The following is a 22,953-nucleotide window of genomic DNA, read 5'->3' as shown; positions in this document are numbered from 1 at the left end:
AAAATCGAGAGGGACGGTTCTAACGCAGTGCAATTTCTACCTATAGATTGAAATCAGATTATCTATATATTTATATACTTCGATTGCACAATTTATCATATTACACAAGTTTATTGTAATTATACTTTATTTTACAATTACTGCTGTATTTTACAATTTTATTTACTTCCAGTTAATTGTATCTAAATTCTGTCGACCTAAAAGCAAATTATAAAAAATTGACACACAAAATTATAATAAATATTCACAAAATTTAGAATAGGACCGAGCACAAAGGTCCGATTTTACTAATTATACTGTCTAAACCAAATGAATTACATCACAACACGTAACACGTATTAAATAAACAATTATCGAACTATGTTCAGTAAAATTACCAGTTAATTACATGGGCAGTGTAGAATGGGACAGCCAGGGGCAAACAAATCCAATGCCTTAATTTTAAATTTGAGGGTTTTTTACGAAATAACAGCTATATTATTCTACCAATGTAAAATATAAATTTCATGAGTATATTATTTATGAAGATGACACTGTATATAACACTAATCTGCCATTTAGTTCTTTCTACTTCATCCACATATTAGCTTTTATAAAAGTTATATAAAAAACTGTCGAATCTAACTAAATAATAATTTATCGTATAAAACGATTTAATAACGTATACATAAAAATTATATCGTAGTCTTGCAAACTAAACAACAGCGTTCATAATTACAAAAAACTAACTATGAAAGAAATTTTGTTATGGATTTTAAAACCTTGCCATTTACCTCCTGTAAATAACGTCGTCTAAATCAAGGTGATGATTGGTTATACATTTTTTTGTCCTCTATTTTCAAATATTGTAGTGCGCGTAAGATTCACACGCGATTGTAGTGAAACTTATTTGCTACTGTACAAGATGGCATTTAAGTAAAAATAAATACATCATATAACAATTTTGAATAATGTTTATTAGTAATATGGTAACACATTTATTAGTGTCAACCATTATAGATATTTATATAATAAGTAATAAAGTATATATTTATAACAGCATTAAAAATATGCATAATATTCAAAAACAATAATGTAATTAAAGTCATACTTCAAATATGACATGATCGGTTTGTCATTGTAATTAGCATTTAGAAATGAAGTAATTGCTGATTAATAAATTCTATAATATTCGTTCACTCAGTGGATTATGTTAAACAACGCCTAAACAAATATTTTTTTTGAAACTTCACTCATCATGTAATTGTGTTTGAAGAACTTCATGTAATTAAAATTAACATACATTCATTGACTGCTTGTATTTTTTTTACATTTTTGCTGGCGATATAATCTCATTCTTTGAACAGCTGTAATATCTGTCTTGCCTGAAAAATATTTTCCATTTTAATAACTTCATCGATTTATAAAAACTCGAATGTTTAATTTGTTTTATTATTTTCAAGGAACATAGTAAAGGATTCATTTTTTATTAAATCAAGATTTGCTCTACGATGTAACTTTAAAATGTTTATTTTTCTATGCCGATTTCCTTGTTGATATCGGTACGCATACAACTTTGATGCCGGTACGCATACAACGACAGATCTCTATTCACATACGCGACGACTAATCACAATCGATCCGTATAGAAATGATCTCATCGAGAGCGAATGACGAACAGTTCGGGCGTAACGGAACTTCCGTTGCATTTGTACGGATTTACACCCTAGTCACTAAAGGAGTTTTACTTCAAAAATTCTTAACTTTACTGGTTTTTGAGATATCGGTGATGGACCTTTTCACCCGCGGAATTTTAAGCTTTACTTTACCATACTGGTCTTTGATGTCGCACGATATTATACCTATAATCTAACCAATGTTTTTACAATTTAATTTGAAATATTCAATGAAATTTTTGTATAGACCACAAACTTCTATATCTAATTGTTTAAAAGTTGAAATACTATCAACTAAGAAATTTATGTTATCAGTAGGTACTCTACAAATTTTTGGCTGTGATTTTTAATATGAGTTAACTTACTTTATGTTATTGTTGTGCTTATGTTATTGGTCCAATTTTCGATCCATTCCAATGTGGCAATGTGGCGTTGTGGCTTTAGCATTTACCTATAGTAGTTTATTCGTAATCCTAAAAAATCTTTCAATGCATTATCCTGTTAAGCTCATCACGTCTAAGCCATTTGTCTTCACCTTGAATTCGCACGGAATCTTGCCAAACCAAAACGCTCCATTAGGGAGTTCACGATGCCACTTCGGAATTACGGGGTCGGTAGACCACAAGGGTGAATGTGACAAGTGACACATCAGAGAGCGTCAGTTTCACCTACATGACGCTCTTTCATTAATTGCCGGCAAACTAACAGACTAACGCCGAGATATAATGAAAATGACGATATATGACATTGTGTGTACACTCATATTGCCAAGGATTTTCTGAAAAAAAAAACTTGTATAACATGGCGTCGTGCTTCAAAGTTGCCTAATTTCTGGAACTTCTCGTCCCGATTTTTTTTTAAAGCTTGTCAATTTTTTTAAATCTCTGAAAAAAGTAGATTTTTGAGCTTTTTTTTTTAAATTTTAGAAAAAAATTATTATATTATATTATATTTTTTTTATATATTGAATTTATTTTGAAAATTTTCAACTTTTTTTTTCAAAATAATATTGCTGTATAGATGTTTTAGAGACGAAATATCAAAGCGGATATAATATTGGTACGGAACCTATCGAAACGTAAACAAAAATTGTACTTATCATTGAAATCTCTTTAAAATAACTGATAATTTGGTATCCATATGTCTAATGATTATTTTTGACCGCCATATAGCATTTTTTTTATTTTTATTATCTCCGAAATCGCTAGACCTGCCTTTCCGAAATTAACCTGTTCTTCATTTTGTCAATTCAAATAAAATATTTGTTGAATCATTCAAATTGAACGCTCCGTTCTCTCATAAACTGAATTGCCATTTTGGTACTTTTTCTTTGTCTTTGCCAAAAGCTAATCAGCACGTCTCCCTATCAATACGACTCGAATTCTTTGTGAATTATTCAAATCGGTTGATCCGTGTTACCGAAATCGTCGTTCCTGATTATTTATATCTGAACACACACACGCGCATATACATCAATTTTTCTAAAGTATGCCAAATTGTTGAAAAATCTCTGAAATGTTAAGATATATAACATTTATCATTTTCGATTATTTGCGATTATTATAACTTATCCCGAAGTATGTTTAAAAAAAACTAAATTAGGAATCTTACAATTTTTTCGGCTTTTCACAAAATAGTATTCTATTAAGAATTTTAAGAGTTATTTGTAATTCTTTAAATTTTTATTAGACAGAAAAGTCGCATCAGATCATAAGCCTTAAAAAAATTTAAAATATTGCGCTAATCTTCAAACGCATTTACTTATTATTTTCATACACTATATATAATAATGAATATTTGAATGTTGCAATATAACTAATATTTTCGATATTATTGAAACTAAGCATTAATTTTTGTGTATGAGCTTATGTATTTAGTGTTCATATTTCGGTGCGTAATGACGTGTCATAAATATATAGAGTAAATGGAGTAAATGTATAATATATACTAATTTCAAATAGTATTTCAATATTATACTAGACTATAATAAATACTGAAATATAATGAAACTGATAATATGTGGTAGTTTATTTACATTTTTTCTGATTTTTGAAAAAAGCAAATTAGATTAAGCATCCTACGATTTTTTTTAACTTTTAACAACATAGTTTTTTTTAAGGATTTCAAGAATTATTTGGTTTTTGACATTTTTTGTAACCCTACGGTTTTAATCATTAAAAGCATTAAGGGTGTAATACTAAATCTGAGAATAAATGTTTAAATGTAACAAAAGTGCACATAAGAAATATTTTTATTATTATTGAAACCAAACATTAATTTCTGCATATGAGTTTTGTGTATGAAGACTATAATAAGATATTCATTTAGACCGTGAACTCGTATAAGCTATTTTAAATTTTATTGAAAATGCGTTTCATTACATTAAAAAAAACTGCTCAGCTAGATCTTGTTAAAAACTAATGTACGATTCCCAAATGGTAGCTTTAGATCGATTTTTAATTTTTAAACTAGTATCAGATTTTTTTGCAGAAAAGTGGAATAGAAATTTTGCATTTTCTGCTAATTTTAAAGAAACGGCTTGGCCGATAGTGGTACTAAACTAATTGATTCTTATCGAGTTATGAACGTTGACACACTTTCTTACTTGCGTCACATACATACTTTTTCCAATTTTTGTATCAAACAGATTCAGAATGACTTGAACCGCCAAAAAAATATAAAATGGCTAAATCGGATTACTTCGCGAAAACATAGACTTCTTCGGTAAGTTAATTATATAGAATAATCGTAGACATTTTTGAAAGATTGTCAAAATTCAAAATCATTTTTGAAATGATTAAAATAATTTTTATAGCAATGTTATGAACAAATTCTCTTTCCTCAAAAGCAATAACTTCTAACCTCAAACAGTACTTTATAAAATATACTAAAAACATTTGAAAACGAGAAACAATTTCACCCATTGTATTCATGATTCTAATTTTAACAGATACTTTATAAGAATAAAATTCTATTCAATTTATATGAATGCAGGAATTCAAATCTCATTAGATATTCCATTACTTCGGCCGATATTATTAGGCATAAATCTTATCTTAATAATTTAATATATAGACATTTTTTGTTTACGTCTACTCAGCATCTACGAACAAGACTGGTAAAAATATTTAAAAACGTTTTGTGCGGATCAGACAAACGAATTTGGCTTCTTAGGATGATAAATTCTGCGCTTTTATAGGTTCCAACTCCTTCGAATATATCATTTGTTTCTTTACGGCACATACCATATATTTGCACAAGAATTCACATATGTCTCAAATATATAATGAACGTCAAACAGATTTAAATGTTTGCATAACAAATAGGCCATCATGTGAAACTGTAATAAAGTTAATACAACATTTCAAATTATAACTGAACACTACGAGCTATTTAATTAATTTGATATAATGTAATTAAACAGGATTGGATAGTTACATTCAAAGCGGTTGAATAATAATGTGTCTAAATTTAAAATCAAATAACAGTAACTTCATATATAATACTGGTTACATGTAAACTGATTAATATTAAATTTTCAAAGCAACGATGTGCGGAACGTTGATGTATTTGAAAGCGACTGTAATTAAAAATATTTACATTTAATCTTTAGATTAGATGTTTGTATTTTACTGTCGTTACAATACAATGAATATTCACAGTAAAAAATATATTAATAAATAAACAGTATTGATAGACTAATAGATGAATAATTATTGTTCCTCTTTTATAAATCACTCAATTAAGGCTAAAATCATTACGTTATAATTTTATTAGTAGTATATAGTATTCAATATGTTTAGTTAATTTGTTATTTGACTTCTTGTAGAGTAAGTTATTTGCAGATCTTTACCTCCTAAAACTTCTTAATCATTTTGGCATAGCTTACAAAAATGGATGTAATGTGTGTGTCTGTGTTTGTGTGGATACAAATTTTTGTCGACGATTTCGGGAGCACTGAGCGATTAAAAAAACATTCGTATTTACTGCGAGACGTGCTGGATATTTTTTATCGAAGACAGGCCTAGCTGTTTCGGAGATACAGAGCAAAAAGTTCAAAAAATCCAAACATCCGATTAGAATGATTCTAAATACATTTTACTTCTACTGGCGAAATTAAGATTGATTAAACTTTGCAAATAAGATCCAGCGAATTCGGAGATACGGAAAAAGTTTTTAAAGTGATGGCCATTTTCTGGTCAAAAAAGATCATTTTCAAACATTATTATTAATTTATATACATTAAGAATTATTAGTAGATAAGAAAACAGAAAGACAAATAGTTAGGTACACACGTAGGCTAATAGTCAGGTTCACTGGTATAGAAATAGACTGGATGACAGGTGGCCTGGTAGACAGGTAGACCAGTCGACACTTACGCAGGTAGACCAGTAGACGCCTAGGCAGGTAGACTAGTAGATAGGTAGAGAGGTAGAAAATTATATCATATACTAATTAATATTGATTAAATTGATTGAATGATTGAGTTTATGCAACTTTTCTCTAGTTTAAATGCCACTTACAACTAGTTTTATTTCTTGTTGAAAATTTTACACAAATTCAAATAGCGTTGTGTATGAAACTAGCTGGATCACTCTCAGAAGCTTCTTACTCATAAAATCATATTTATAGAAATAACAATGAGAATTATTAAATTATGTAAATATGCTATCAACAGAGCTCCCAAAAGGCAAAAGGTAAATGTCTGTGCACGGTGACAGAAACATACTACACTTTGAAGCACTGAACTTGATTAACATTTAAAATAAAAGGAATACATATTTACAAAAGAAAAACCTATTATTTTACAAGTATTTGCAAAAATTTAAATTTTTGAAATTATGAGATAAGTTAAGCCATTAAGCCATGAAAAATCAACTCAATATAATTCCAGGATTAATGAAGCTTAATTCTACAGACTACAAATCGAAAGACATGTTCATATATATTTAGATGAATTCAATAATTTAGATCTTTCAAATGTCCCGATGTCAAATTCAATTAATTATTATTTTCGCCTCAGTTTGTAACTTATACAAAATATGACTCATAAATATGATAAAATATATATCGTTTGTTTTTCTGAATAGCTATAATTTGAAATAATTTGAAGTTTCTTACATTTACGTTATGCAAAGTTTAGTTATGAAACTGCATGTGTTTCAATAAGCCAAAAATTCATGAGGTAGTCTAACATAAGTTTGCATAATTTTTGGTTTTTGAATGTTAATATTTTATTTTATTTTATATTTATATTAATATTTAATTAAATTATAGTGTATTACCTTTTAGTGCATTAGCTATTAATTAATTAAAAATGTTTTACTATTGTACAATATAGAATATTATGAAAAAATTTGAAAAGAGAATTATTGCACGCAGTTTGAACGTTATGTGCTTTTAAGTACAACTTAGAGCTTTAGTCAAACTGTGGCATTTTCCGGTTGAATAACATTACTAAGACAGTTAAAAATAATGGTACGATTTTCTAGACTTTTTTTAAGCTATGAATTTAAAATTTACAACAAATTTGAAAATTTCGGCATGTAATCATCATCAGCAACACCCAAGGTGTCACGTTTCTGTAGCAGCGCTCAACCGATTTGAATGATTCAAAAAGCATTCGATTCCTACTTATGGAGATTAGTGCTGATTAGTTTTTGGAAAATGTCAACTCAGCCATTTGTAAGATACGATGCAGAAAATTGAAATTAACTTTTTGAGAAACCGCTCCAGCCTTTCCAGAAATAATGAGCTAAGAGTGTAAAAAACTTCGGTTTTTGAGAGAACAAAGCATCAAATTTAAATGATTCAAAAAACATTTATATTAGCTTGTGATGATACGATTTGTTTTTTAGAAACACACTTTTTGTTTCATAATTTCATTTTTTTAATTTCCAAAAAATGAAGTTTTTGAATATCGAAAATTATTCGGATTTTAATTTTAATTCTAGGTAAAATTACAAAGCTCACATATGTACTTTAAATGAATAATTTGAATTTTGCAATTCAGATTATATAATTCTTAGTTATATGAAATAACTTCCTTCATTCTATCTTCGATCAAGTTCCATCAATTATAACTCTTGATCAAGTTTTGTTTGTTTACTTTTTATGTAAACAATGTTTACATGGGACGACAACGTTTATGTATGTTTACTAAACATACATAAACGTTGTCGTCCCATTTATAAGCTCTTATATTTTGTGTTATTGTGTTTAATAATCTATTTGAAAACATTTGATATTTCTCGAATATTTTATTACGGTACGGAAAGTTCCAGCAATTTGCCTTAAAGCACGATGCCATACACCACTAATTCTAATTTTTGGTTATATTAGATAATATTTTTTGAAATACACACTATGTATCGGTGATGACTATATGTATATATCGCTTTATGTACGTTTTCACATATTATATGGGGAATAGCCTAAGTAAGGCTTTCGTAACGTGAGTTCTTCAATACCAATATCTTTTCTATACATCTTGTACAGTGACAAAGAGGCCGGATACACAATCAATAGGTCTCTCTAAAAAAATTTTTCATGTGACTTTTCCCGGAAATTGATGTCTCCCTAGTCGGCCAGCACTCACCTATGCGATTCCGGCCGCCGTTCCCAAATTCATCCCCAGGCATCCCACTACAAATCACATCAGCGGCGAAAGTTGTTGACCCGATTTTGCGATTTCAATCCGGAGAGACTCAAAGATTGTAAATACGGGCGCATTCAATTTTATCTCATCATCGCACAAACAAAAGACGATGAATATATTACGTACTCGAGTTCTTTTATAGATAATTTTATGAATAAAAGATCATCCCCGTTGTCGATTCTGAATTTGCGTGATATTAAAACCGACTGAATTCAATGTGTCTTAACAACGGCCCGAATAAAAGGCATGTATTATTCGAGAGTTATTATAGCAATTTTAGAGGCATTGAATATTTAAGAAAAAATAAAATTATTGAACATTACTTTTATAAATAAACAAGTATAATTTATATCATTACAGATATAATATTTTCAGATTTTATACATACATTATACTTGAACTTTATTTCATTTTTTTGCATTTTACCTTATATTGGAAACTACTGTAAATAATAATGTTGTGAACTATAAATATTTAAGTATATTAAATATTTAAATAATTCATGTTAAATAATAGTATACATGTAAATATGAATTAACATGTGTTATGTTCAATACTAGCTGTACCCATTCACGCTTCGCCGTGTTTTATTTTAAAATAAAATGTTGAACAAAAATGTATATTTGTTACATTTAGTCTACCAGTTTTCTCGTATTCTAGTCTATCTGTTTAAATTACTATCTCTCTTTCTCTCTACCTGTCTATCAGTTTATATGCCGGCCTGTTTGTCGATCAACCAATTCACCAGTCTACCAATTTACCTGTTCACCAATTTCTGTCCACCAATAAATCTTTCAACTTATTTTTCAGTCTACTAATTTAGCTATCCACCAGTTTACCTGTTCAACAATTTGTGTTCCAATTTACCTATCAACTTATTTATTAATCTATTATTTTACCGGTCTAACAATTTGCATGTGAACCAATTTAAATATCAACTCGTTTCACATTATACCAATTAACCTGTCAACCTGTTTATCTGTCTCGTTATTTGTCTATCTACTAGTTATCCTGCCAACCATTATACAAATTTTTCAATTCACCTGACCACCGTTTTATCTATCTACTAATTTACCTGTCTACTATTTATCTATCTACCTGTTTATCTATTTACATGTCTACCAGTTCAACTGTCTACCAGTTCAACTGTCTACCAGTTTACCTGTCCATCAGTTTACCTGTCCATCAGTTTACCTGTCCACCAATTTACCTGTCAACCTGTTTATGAGTTTACCAATTTAGCTGTCCAACACTTTACCTGTCTATCAACCTGTTTATCAACACTCCATTTTACCTGTCAACCAATTTACCTGTTCACCAACGTGCCTGTCATCTCGTTCGATATATCTACCAATTAACCTGTTTACCAATTTACATGGCATCCCGTTCTACACCTGTCTACCAGTTCAACTGTCTACCATTTTACCTGTCCATCAGTTTACCTGTCCATCAGTTTACCTGTCCACCAATTTACCTGTCAACCTGTTTTTGAGTTTACCAATTTAGCTGTCCAACACTTTACCTGTCTATCAACCTGTTTATCAACACTCCATTTTACCTGTCAACCAATTTACCTGTTCACCAACGTGCCTGTCATCTCGTTCGATATATCTACCAATTAACCTGTTTACCAATTTACATGGCATCCCGTTCTACATGTTTACTAATTAACTTGTCAACTAGTTTATCTGTCTGCATACTTGTATATCTACTAGTTGTTCTGTCTACTTTTTTACATATTTTCCAATTTATTTGCCTACCAGTTTGCCTATCTACTAATAAATCTGTCTATCTACCTATTTATCTGTTTACCTGCCTGCCAGTTTATTTGTCCACCAGTTTACGTGTCCACCAAATACCTGTTCAACAATTCACCTGTCTACCAATTTACTTTTGGTATTTGTCTGTTAATCAAAATACCATTTTGCCTTCCTACCAATTCACCTGTCAATCAAATTACCTGTTTGCCAATGTACCTGTCATCCCGTTCTTCGTGTTTTCCAATCAACCTGCTAGCCTGTTTATCTGTTTAAATATTCGCCTATTTACGAGTTGACCTGTCTACTATTTTATAAATTCTCTAATTTATGTTATTTATTTATGCATTATAAAAAAAATAAAAAAATAAAATTGACCAAAAAAAAAATTAAAATGTTTTCGGAGCGGGTAACCTCTATCACTTGGATCAAATCAAAATATCCAAAAATCTGTCTGCGGTTTACTTAACAAATGTCCAAATTTTTACGGGGATCAGACGTATGGTACATGAAAAATGATAAAATTACTATGAAATAATTCTTACAAAATAGGGATTTGTGGTAGGAGGTTGAAAATTTAGGGTTATATGTGTGTTTTACATACGCACTTGGCTTCAATCAAAATATCCGAAAACCCGTCTCGCAATTTGCCTAAATTTTCACAGCGATCGGACGTGTGGTTTATGAATGCATAACAAATACACAGACTCACAGACACACAGACATACTTCCATTTATATCATAATTATTTTTTATTTATTGGATTGATTGGATTGACTCAAAAAATATTCAGTTGAATAAATCTGTTAACAGTACTAATAGTAACTTGAATGGCCTAAAATTCATCATAGCAACCTGACTATGATCACCTGACCTGACTAAGTAAGATCAGTAAAACTCCTTCAATTTTTAATCTTAAATGGATTTCACAAAATTACAAATTGCTACATTATTCAACCAATACGAAACATAAATTTTATGGGTACATTTTTACAGAGATCACACTGTATAACATCATAGCCTTGATCTGGCATTTCGACAGAAGTATTCACCAGAAGAATTGGAATAACTATATAATTCACTTTGTTAGGCTAGGTTGTTAGGCTAAGCTTATGGCTTTAAAATAAATTTTGAAAAAAACATTCATACATTTTTTATTGATGGTATTAATGGTTATATCAACATCAAATTCAAGACCATAGAGAATATATATATATATATATATATATATACTCGTATATATATATATATATATATATATATATATATATGAGTAAGTTCTTCAAGGGCATACATCAAATAAAAGGCAAAATTTAAGTCGTTGGAAAAATTAAAGATTAACTTCTAAATCTTTGCCTTTTATTTGATGTATGCCCTTGAAGAACTTACTCATATTTCTCAACATCAAAACTAACTTCTCTAACATATATATATATATATATATATATATATATATATATATATTTCAACATATACATATATACTATTCAACCACAGTAGAAATAAATGTGCGGAAATGTTGAAAAAATGTTCACAAATAGAATCTTTTACTGCTGTCAGAAAAATACGTTCGTAAGTTTAAAGCATTCAAAAAGTATATTGTTTTCATTCAATGCATGTCTTTTAGGAATATTGCTGTAGTTTCTGAGAAATTGGATTAAGTTAAAGCTATGCTCCTATAAAACGCACATTAAGACAACACATAAAATGTGTTAAGTATATCTCATTTTGCCGGAAACGATAGCTGTGTATTATTCAATATTAGATTACAGCCAACATTAAATTTGCGTTATGATCACAATGGCAGTAACCTGTACTGATATAAAAATCCGATCAAAGGCGGTATCGTATGCTTTATGACAATGATAGCCCAAATAAAAAAGTTCAAAAGTGTAGAATGAATATACTCGTATATATCTAAATATATTGGCAGAATAACTTTTTTCTTGTCGTGCTTAAAAAAAGTTTAAAACTTTTATCAGAAAGAATTTATTATTGATATTATATGCTAGTAGGGGAAACTGGGCACGGTTGCACCCGGGTATGGTAGTGACTAGTGACACTCGTCATATCATACTGATTTTGAGATAGGATCCAAAGGTCCAAAGATGAAGTAAATTTATACGAACATGTTTCTATTATTGCATCACTAATTAAATTCTATTATTGACTCACTAATTTAACATGATCTGTAGACCTTTAGTCAAAGTAAAAATAAGTTCCTCTGGTCGATTTCTTTTAAAAATAACTTATTTGTATACAGATAGATCACTTAGTTTGTTGTAATTTTACTGTAAGTTGGGGATTAGTAGTTAATTGATAGCAATTAGTTTTTGCTTAAATAATTTAGTTCAGTCATGATGATGATTTGTCTTCAAAAGTGTGCATTGTGTATGGTTGTAACATATGGTTGTGGATCTTGTTCTTTTCAGGTCAAAGAAAAATCTAACATAACTAACAAGTAAGACAAAATACGAAAAAGACAGTGAAAAAAATTCAATCCGAACAAAGTGATTTCACTAAGATGCAGCAGACATAATACTATCAATTCTATATGAACTCTGTCCCCTCCTACTCTAAATCCTTCCTACGTCGTTGTTAGCGTTAAATCGTTGAAATAAACTAGTTTTTTAACTAGAACCCGTTGACGAAATATACCTTAACGGGACCCGGATTGTATCAAGTATTGATTGGTTTCTATATTCTATATAATATTCGAATTTTATGATAGCAATAATTAAAGATACCAAATTTGTAAAAAAAATGCAAAATTCAATAATATAACACATTTTTCTAATTTATAACCATACGTTTGCCTGGACTTTAACCATGGCGGACGTTCGATTTCTGAGAAGTTGACACCTTCTCAGAAATCGAACGCCCCAAATTATTAGTTTTTGTATGGAAAACATAACCTGAAAGATATTGACTGCTCAATATAATATATCAAATATATCAATTTTAAACAACATTGTGTTTTCTTGTCCTGCATGTCAATCCACTACATAAAAAGCATAACTCGTGTTGTTTTAGTAAATCTAGAATATAGTTTGAAAGTGATTTTTTTTAATTCATAAAGAATAAGATATTAAATTGTGAATTGCCACTATGTGAATATTTATAATTTTATTTTATTCATGATTTTTTTTGTTAAGTGAAAATAAATCTTAATGATGTGCGCCTTGGAAAATCAGTTCAAGTACGTTTTCCAAATTAATATTATTATTTGTTATACTATACTTTGTTAAAAAAAAATTGTTGTATATTGTATATATTATATTCATAAGCTTAGTTTAAATGATGAATGTCTTGCTGTGGTGCACATTTCTAACAACAAAATTCGTTATAAACTAATTTGGTATTTAAACATATTGTTTTTGACCTATATTTAAGTCTGACATAACCTTCCTGGGGATGTGGACGGTTATGATACTCGCCTTTTTCTCGTATGATTTGATTTTATGACTAATCCATCGTATTTAAGGACAGTTTTTCGAGTTACCAAATAGACAAATGTTCAAATTTAATTTACTTTTTTACCAGCTATAACGGGTAAACATATTGCTGATCAAAGAAAACAGGCACAGCCATACTCAGTCTCCCCTATTATATATATATATATATATATATATATATATATATATATATATATATATACACATATATATGGGCCAACTCGAATGAAGCCCTTTACAACCTGATTTGAATCTCATCGTATTTGATTGTTATCAAGCCGAAAAATATTTACATTAATATATTAATTTTGTTAAACTGCTTTACACCTATTTTATAAATTTATTATTAATGACAATTTTTTGTAATACATGTTTGTGCTAACTGATGCGAGTCTGCAATGTTTTCACTGATGATGACATCAAATATTATGTCGAAACATATGAAAAATCAAGGATTATATATATATATATATATATATATATATATATAGTTATTATAAATTTAATATAAGTTTGTATATTAGTGTCAAGGACTTTTTGTTGTGATCTAGTAACTTTGTCCTCTACAAAGGCGAAGTTCTTTGTACAGTTGTTGTCTTAGAGTTCAAGATGATTTTCGGGTGTCTGATGATGAGACAGGCGTGCTGTCCGATTATCGATGTGATATATATATATATATATATATATATATATATATATATTGATTTAGTAGTTAATTTTGATGTTATGTGAGGATATGTGAGTAAGTTCTTTAAGGGCGATACATCAAACAAATAAAAAACGAAGATCTATAAAATAATCTTTAATATCAAACGTTTCGACATACAGTTTGATGTCATCATCAGTGGATATTGAACTTGGTATTTTACATCTAAAAATATCTACACAGCACAAAATTTTGCTCTAACATTGATACAACTAACCATTGATACAATATACCAGTGTGTGTATATTATATTTCATCACAATTCACAAATTATTGTTGATTTATAACCTTATTTCAATCAAAATAATTGAAATTATAAATTTATCATATATGCATATAAATACAGAACGTTGTTTAAATGTGGAATTCAATTAATTATTGAACTATATTTTAGTTTGATTTTCAAATAAAAAATTGTTGGATGTCAAACTTCAATATTGCTTCAACCTCGAATCCTTTTTGTGTTAGCATTGCGATTTCTTATATCCACAGACTTTGTGTATTGCACATTCTTAATACTATTTCTGTATCATCATCATTTTTCAGACGTAGATGGTATTACTGTTGATTTATGATTTTTCTTGTAGGTCTGCATAGTACAGAAGCGGGATACGGGGCAGCTGTTTGCCATGAAATACGTTGGAAGGGGCGCATGCGGAGCTCGCGGTGCCCTCGGGGGCGTATGTAGAGAGGTGCAAATTTTGAGCACCTTGGAGCACCCGTTTTTGGTCAATCTTTGGTTTTCTTTTCAAGGTAAATTTGAGAAAGATTTTTGAGGCTCAAATCACACGTTTAACATTTTTGTAGAAGTTCAGGATGGTAGATATATTAAATCAAACTGAATTTTTGATAAATATTTATGCTGCATATAATTTACGTTTTATTTTTACAATTTACATTATATACGATATTATTATGATTTTTTTAGAAAATACTGTCGTCTGGGGTACAAAAGCCTGATTTGACTAATTAAATCACAACAAATCTCGGGCTAAAACTCTTAGCTAATTCATCATTGTAGAAATGTTTTTCTACAGTTTTTCAAAAATTTATCACCTTAATTTTTCCACCCCATAAACGAGGTAAATTAGACAACCACGGGACAAACATGTCCTATGTCTTACATTGAATTTTAATGAGATTTTACGAAATAATAGCTACATTATTTAACCAGTGGAAAATATAAATTTTCTGTGTACATTTTTTACAGAAATAACACTGTATATAATTTTGATCTGGTATTTTGTCATAAATAATCATCAGTGTAGTCGAAATAACTATTTATTAAATACATCTCTTGTAAATTTGCTTTTATTAACTTAATTTACTTTTTTTCTATTTTTTTTTTGTTTACATCTATGCCAGGATCAAGGTTGGTCCTTACCCAACCCATATGTAATCTTTTATATAAGTTATATAAAAAAACTGTTGAATCTAACTTAAATCTAACAATACATCTTACAAAATAATTAAGAAACGTGTACTTAAAAATGATATTAAGGTCTCGTAAATTAAGCAACTGTGCTCATAACCAAAATAAATAACGACGAAAGAAAATACTTTTGTTATGGATTTTTAAAAATTGCCTTTTATCTCATGATATAACATCGTAAGAATCAAGGTGATGGTTGGTTATACATCCCTTATTCTTCCCTCTTCTTTCAAAAAATGTGAAACTGGTTTTTGAGATTTTGGTGGTAGACCTTCTTATCCGCAGACCTGTAAACCTCGATCTACCTTACATATATCCAAAACTCGTTTTTTTTTTAAATATGTTGCATTTTTCTACAAATTTACGAAACGGCTGTACCTGCCTTTCCCATAAAGTAATAGACTCTCTCAGTACTGCTTTAACCTTTTTTGAATAATTTAAATTGATTAATTTATATTACAAAAAACGTGACAAATCCTGATCTTATCTTAAAAGGTATGTCAGAATAATTAGAATATTTTGAAAGATAAAAAATCATATGATACGCCTACTATTAAATCTAAATTATAATAATAATCAATTATTAACTTCCCGTAGGGCAAGTTATAGTAATCGCAAAAAAATCGAAAATGAAAATTTTTATATATCTTTACGTTTCAGAGGTTTCTGAACATTTTGGCATACCTTAGAAAAAATGGATGTATGTGTGTGTGTGTGTGTGTATGTATGTATGTATGTATGTATGTATGTATGTATGTACGTGTGTGTATGTATGTGCGGATACAAATTTTCGTCGACGATTTCGGGAACACGGATCAACCGATTTGAATAATACGAAAAGCATTCGACTCGTATTGATAAGGAGACGTGCTGATTAGTTTTTGGCGAAGGCAGGTCTAGCCGTTCCGAAGATACGGGGCAAAAAGTGCCGAAAACGGTAACTCAGTTTTTAAGAGAACGGAGCGTCCGATTTGAATAATTCAAAAAACATTTCACTTGTCTTGACAAGATGAATAATCGATAAAATTTTCATAAAGGCAGGTCTTGCGGTTTCGGAGATATCAAGAAAAAAGTAAAAAAATGAGCCATTTGGCGGTCAAAAATGATTATTAGACATATGCACATCAAATTATCAGATATTTTATAGAGATTTTAACAATAAGTATACATTTTTTTAACATTCCTATGGGTTCCGTACCAATGCTTATGCGTTAGAGAGCGACGCGGCGCTTATGCGCTTTATATTTTGTCCCTATGCAGTTAAAGCAGTACAATTGCTTTGAAAAAAAAGTTCAGATATTTCACAATATGTCAAAATAAAAAAATAATTTTAAAAAAAAAAAAAATTAAAATTTTTTTTTTTTTTTTTTAATTTTTTTTTTCATAAAAAAGTAATTTTTTGTCCAATTTATAGTTTCTCAAAAATCTTATTTTTTAAAAGTGAATTTTTTTCAAAAATGTTAATCGTTTTTAAAAAAATAATAATTTTTGGTACGGGAAGTTCCAGTAATTTGCCTCAAGGCACGATGCCTGAATTGCCTTAAGACAGAATTCCACTTACAGCTAGTTTTAGTAATAGTTTTGCGAATTACTCACTTGTGGGTTTACAGAATGTTAATTAAAACCATTGCAGAAACCGCAGTAGATCTATTTCGCATCAAATCAGTCCATATACTTGCAATTGAATTTAACAGTAATATTACATATTCTCTTTCGCACAATAATATTACATTCACTCATTCCGATACATACATGTTTTTTAATATTGTTACGTATTGTTGAAATAACATTTTTAATGAAATATTTGTTTTTGAATTGTTGATTTATGATAGAACTTTCAGTTTACAATTTATTGAATGTAGTCACATATGAGCATTTTATTTGTTATATGGAAATACACAACAAATAAATGTAGCCACATACTAAAACTAATATTTAATTTAGCGTTTGATATGCATAGTATAAATGCGAAAAAGTAAATTTTCACTTTACTATAAATTTGAAAGAAATCAGTTGGTAGTCGTGATAAGTATTTGGTAGAGATAAACCGGCCTGTTTATTCGTAATTAATTCGTAAAACAATAAATTTTTGCTAGTTTTCCAGAGCAAATAATTAAAATGTTAATAATATTTTTTATTTAGATAATAGTAATTACCTTTATTACAATTATAATTGTAAGTAAGATGACATAAAATATATAATTAAGTGAGATGGCATAAAATATTGCCTAAAAATTAATTTATAATATATTATAATTGTTGGGATAAAAAATAAATGTGTGAATCAAAAGGAAAAGGAAATATGGTATTCAAATATGGAATATATACTAGCCCTTGTTTTAAATCGCTTTTCAAATTTTGTCATACGGCGTGTAGTATGCTATTTTAAAGTGACGCTTCAAAGCTCAAAGAGATAAATACGGATCGTATACCTCATGTGAAGTCTTTTGGGTTATTTTATGACGTTTTACATAATTTAAATTTGGATATATTTCTTCAAATGATTAAAAAAGCCTATGAAAGTTGATGCTCCAAAAATATCAATAATAATAATAATAATAATAATCAGGTCAAAATATACATAATAATAATATATAAAAATATAAATGAATGATACTAGGTACAACTGTCTAAGGGCAGGTCCCTGAGCTGAGTTAAACTGCAACTCGATTCAGGGAATAATAGTCTGAGCCATTACCATTGCCATTTCGCACCGCAATGCCCTGAATGGGCTATTTCCAGTTAGGATTGAAAATATATTTTTAACTAACCGTAGAGTAAGTTATAGTAATCTTCCAAAAATAAAAAAAAATTTGCATATCTTTACGTTTCAGAAGTTTTTGAATATTTTGGTATATCTTAGAAAAAATGGATGTGGACAATGAATGGATACAATTTTTTGTCGACGTTTTTGGGAGCACCGCTCAACCGATTCGAGTTTTTCATAAAGCAATCGATTCGTGTTGATAAGGAGACGTGCTGATTAGTTTTTGGCAAAATTTGGTTCAGATTTTCAGAGATATACAGCAAAAAGTGCGGAAAATGGCAATTAAGTTTGTGAGAGAACGGAGCATGCAATTTGAATAAAAAAACATTCTACTTGTATTAGAGAAAAAAAAGTTACAAAAAACACCAATAGGCGGTCGATCATAAGATATTTTGTAATTTGAATCAACTGATATAAATGGGTATTAAAAACTCAAAGTTTTCAAAATAAAAAAAAAAATAAAAATTTTAGTTTTCACTATTTACAAAAAGGGCATTTTTTTCAATATTCAAATTTTTCAAATGTTTTCATAATTTTCAAAAATGATCAAAAATTTTCAAAATTCTTAAAAAAATCTAATTTTGATTGAGCTAATAAAAATTATAAATTGCAGTACGGGAAGTTTGCCTTAAGGCGCGTTGCCATAAACCACTAGTTTGTCTATATTTTCAATCGAAAATGGACATCGCTAACGCTCTTATATATATATATATATATATATATATATATATATATATATATATATATATTCAGGGGCGTCGGAACCAAATTTTTGATGGGTGGGCTCGTTTTTTTTTTTTTTTTTAGATAGGCTGCCAGTAGTCTCATTTTTTTTTTAGAGATATTAGCCCATATAATTTTTTGAAATTGATGGGTGGGCTGAGCCCCCCCATCAAAATTTATGGGTGGGCTCAAGCCCACACAGCCCACACGGTTCCGACGCCACTGTATATATTGTAATTGTTGTTTGTTTTGATTGTAATGATTGTTCAAGTTGTTATGTTGGAGAAACTTCACAATTTCTCTCAAAAAGAATGCGCCAACACGAACTTAATAGTCTTAACAGGAAACAAAATAAAACCATGATCACCGAACACGTCTCCAATTTTAAACATTTTTTTAATTTCACCAATCCAAGAATTATTCATCGAGAAGCCAACACTTTACGCAGGAAGTTCGCTGAGAGTATTTTTATACAAATATTACCTACGATTAACAAACGTTTTGATTCGGCTTCTCTTTGCAATATTTACCGCGATGCTTCGAATAATTTTTTCAATATGCGCAATACTTCCTAACATTTCTTTTATGTTATATATATATATATATATATAAATATATATATATATATGTATGTATGTATATATATATATATGTATATGTGTATATGTATATATATATACATGTTTATGTTTGTTGGATATATATGTATGGGCATATATGTAAGTATTTGTTGTATATATATGGATTTTACATATATATTTGTATATGCATATGTGCATGAGTCTTTTTTTTTTTGTATAGCGAAGGAAATGCTTTTATGCATCCCAGACCGGTCTTCTGTCTGGGTATGTCGGACTCGATACCGCCCTGGTATAATACCGACTAAAACCTCCGCTTTGCTCCTGCCTCTGGTCCCCACGGAAACCGCCGTTAGGCATTACTTTGTGGGGGGAGGATCTAGAATGTTACAATTCTTAACTTGTTATAAACAATGTTATAATTCATAAACATTATACTTATCTTTTAAATGGGCGAAGTCCCATTCGCCCTTTCTCTCTCTATAGAACGCAGGTCCATTAAAACGTCTCTCGCAAATCTGTCTATGGCGTTCCAAGCAGCTTCACTTGTCAGCATCACTTCAACAACATTACCTGGGGTAATTCTGCATCTCAATGTCTCTTTCACGTCATCCCGTAGAGCACCAAATCGTGGGCACACGAAGAACACATGTTCAGCATCTTCGATTTCGCCCAAACAATATGGGCAATCCGGCGAGCTATCGTGCTTGAATCGGTGTAGGTAGGCTCGAAAACAGCCGTGCCCCTATAGCATTTGCGTAGTATAATAGTTTACTTCGCCGTGCTTGCGACTTAGCCAGACTTTGATGTTAGGAATGAGACGATGCGTCCATCTGCCCTTTACTGCGACATCCCACAGTTGCTGCCATCGGTCAATGCTGTTCTGCCGTTCTTCTAATCTCAGCTTTTCAGGACACAGTTGTTGATGTCTTCTATGGTAAATTATCCGTCTTTCCTCTGCTAAGACTAAGAGAGGCACAGTTCCTGAAATGACGCACACTGCTTCCGCCAATATTGTGCGAAATGCGCAAGCAATTCTTATAGCACTGAGACGATATAAGGGCCCTGCCATACTCCTCGATTTTTGAGATTTAAGAGCATCAGCCCATGTGGAGATACCATATGTCAGCACCGAAGTAATAACTGACGATAGTAATATCCTTCTGGTTTGTTTAGGACCTCCAATATTAGGCATCAGTCGAGCAAGTTTCGTCCTAACTATTGACGCCTTAGCACTAACGTGTTCCACCTGTTGATTGAAATTCAAACGAGCATCAAGCATTACGCCAAGGTAACAGATGTGAGGTTTTGACGTGATCTCATGATTTCCTATCTTTAGCTTGATGGTCTCAATTCTTTTCCTACTAGTGATAAGAACAGCTTCACTTTTTTGTTGTGCTAATTGGAGATTCATTGTTCCCATCCACCGATTAATTTTTCCAAATGTAATATCGAATAGGCTTACGATGTCATCAATTTGTTTGGAGACAACCACTATGGCAACATCATCTGTTCTACATGTGTTACCTGGTAGTTCAAATTAGGTTGTCGTGGAAACAAAGTAGTTACTATTTTATTTAATAGTCGTGCGCAAGTTGGTGAAGGTATTGGCTGGCTTTTGAGGCGAGACATTACAGTCTTATAAGGTCTTCCCCATGGATTTTCCTCGACTTCATCCAAAAGTTCTTTCCAGCACCTAACTTTACTATCTTTGATAGCTTTATTTAGTTGCCTACGTGCTTGTTTATATTCCACTACCAGTTGTGCAGAATTACTAAGACTATATCCACGCTGAGAGATCCTTCTTTTCTTTAGGCACTCTTCACGAAGAGAGCTGATTTCTTCTGTCCACCAGTGCACAGATTGTCTTTGATTTATGCCATGTTTACGAGTCATACTGATATCACAGGCTTCGGTTATTCTCTCCATCAGCTCTCTAGCATGCTCATCTGGGTGTTCTGAAATTATAGGTTTGCAATTTAAGGCAACTCTCATGGCGCTTTCATCAAAAGATTTTATTTTCCACCCAATGGCTTTAGATATTTTCGCATGTCTTCTAATGTTTCTATTTGTTGATATTTCCCAGATGATTGCATTGTGGTCACTAGCAGTGTAGATATCTAATACCTCCCAATTGCAAATTCCTCTGACGAGGCTATTGCTAACAAAAGTAAGGTCTATTATTGAGCTTGCACCACTATTAAGTAAAACAACGTCAAGTGCATTGAAGGCCTCTAAAAGTGCTTTACCTCTTGCATTAGTCTTCCTACTTCCCCAGTCTACCGCCCATGCGTTAAAGTCACCGGCTATCGCTACGGGGTGGTGTCGTTTTGCATCCTCCACAAGACGATCTAAAAAATCGACAAAATCTGGCAAAGAAAGACTAGGTGGAGCGTAACAGCTATATAAATGTATGCCATCTAATGATGCTGCGACAAATCCAGCGTTGCTATTGTTAACAACATTTTGGAAACAAAATTTGCCACAGGATCAAATAACGGCTTTGGTGGTACTGTCCGTTTCCCATGGTCAATCAGTTAGATGTTTGTAAGGTTCTGATAAGAGGGCAACATCAATTTTCATATCTCTTACCGTCTGCATAAGCAAGTCGTGTGCAGCCTCACAATGATTCATGTTTAGCTGTATTATCTTCATGCTTTTGCGTTCATTATTTTCTTTATGGCCTCCCTATATACAGGACATCTGTGAGTGCCGGCATGATGTGCCACATTTTCAGAGTTACCATTTTCAGCGCATAGTGCACATTTTGCTGCATTTATACAGTTGGCTATTTTGTGACCTTCTTGTCCACATCTAATGCATAGATTGGTCCGATTCACTTCGCTCTTGCACTGTGATCCATAATGTCCAAATAGCCAGCATTTAAAACATCGAATTGGTTTCTTGATGATTTTAATTCGACAGTTGACCCATCCAATTCGTATTTTGCTACTTGCTTTGAGCAGATCGTGTACAACTGCCGCTGGAAGAGCTACAGTAGCAATCTGGGTACCTCTATATGCCTTACGAAGCCTAATTGCTTCTGCTGGTGTGTTGCAGGCTCCTCCGGTTGCTTTTTGTAGTGCTATCTGGATATCAATTTTTGAGGTTTCATCATCAATATCCCTTATTTCTATAGTTTCTTGGTGCCTCTTATAAATAACTTCGGCCTCATCCTTTAACACACCTGCGATAATCTGTTGTAGTCCTTGGCCTTAATAT

The 22,953-nt window shown here is 30.8% G+C and overlaps 1 protein-coding gene across 1 annotated transcript in view; it reads left to right on the top strand.

Annotated features, from left to right (window-relative positions):
* The window catches only part of LOC113375564 (serine/threonine-protein kinase 32B), a 97,399-nt gene that overhangs the window by 22,624 nt on the left and 51,822 nt on the right, over positions 1-22,953 (top strand). The window contains exon 3 of the mRNA XM_026615497.1: positions 14,819-14,984. Within this exon, the coding sequence (XP_026471282.1) occupies positions 14,819-14,984 (166 nt within the window). The remainder of the gene's footprint in view (positions 1-14,818; positions 14,985-22,953) is intronic.

Source organism: Ctenocephalides felis, unplaced genomic scaffold (genome assembly GCF_003426905.1).
Source record: "Ctenocephalides felis isolate EL2017-DRISC unplaced genomic scaffold, ASM342690v1 CF-g0.4_SCAFFOLD_01886, whole genome shotgun sequence".
NCBI classification, from domain to species: Eukaryota; Metazoa; Arthropoda; class Insecta; order Siphonaptera; family Pulicidae; genus Ctenocephalides; species Ctenocephalides felis.
Note: the sequence above shows the minus strand (reverse complement) of the source record. Positions and strands in the feature narration are given on the sequence as shown.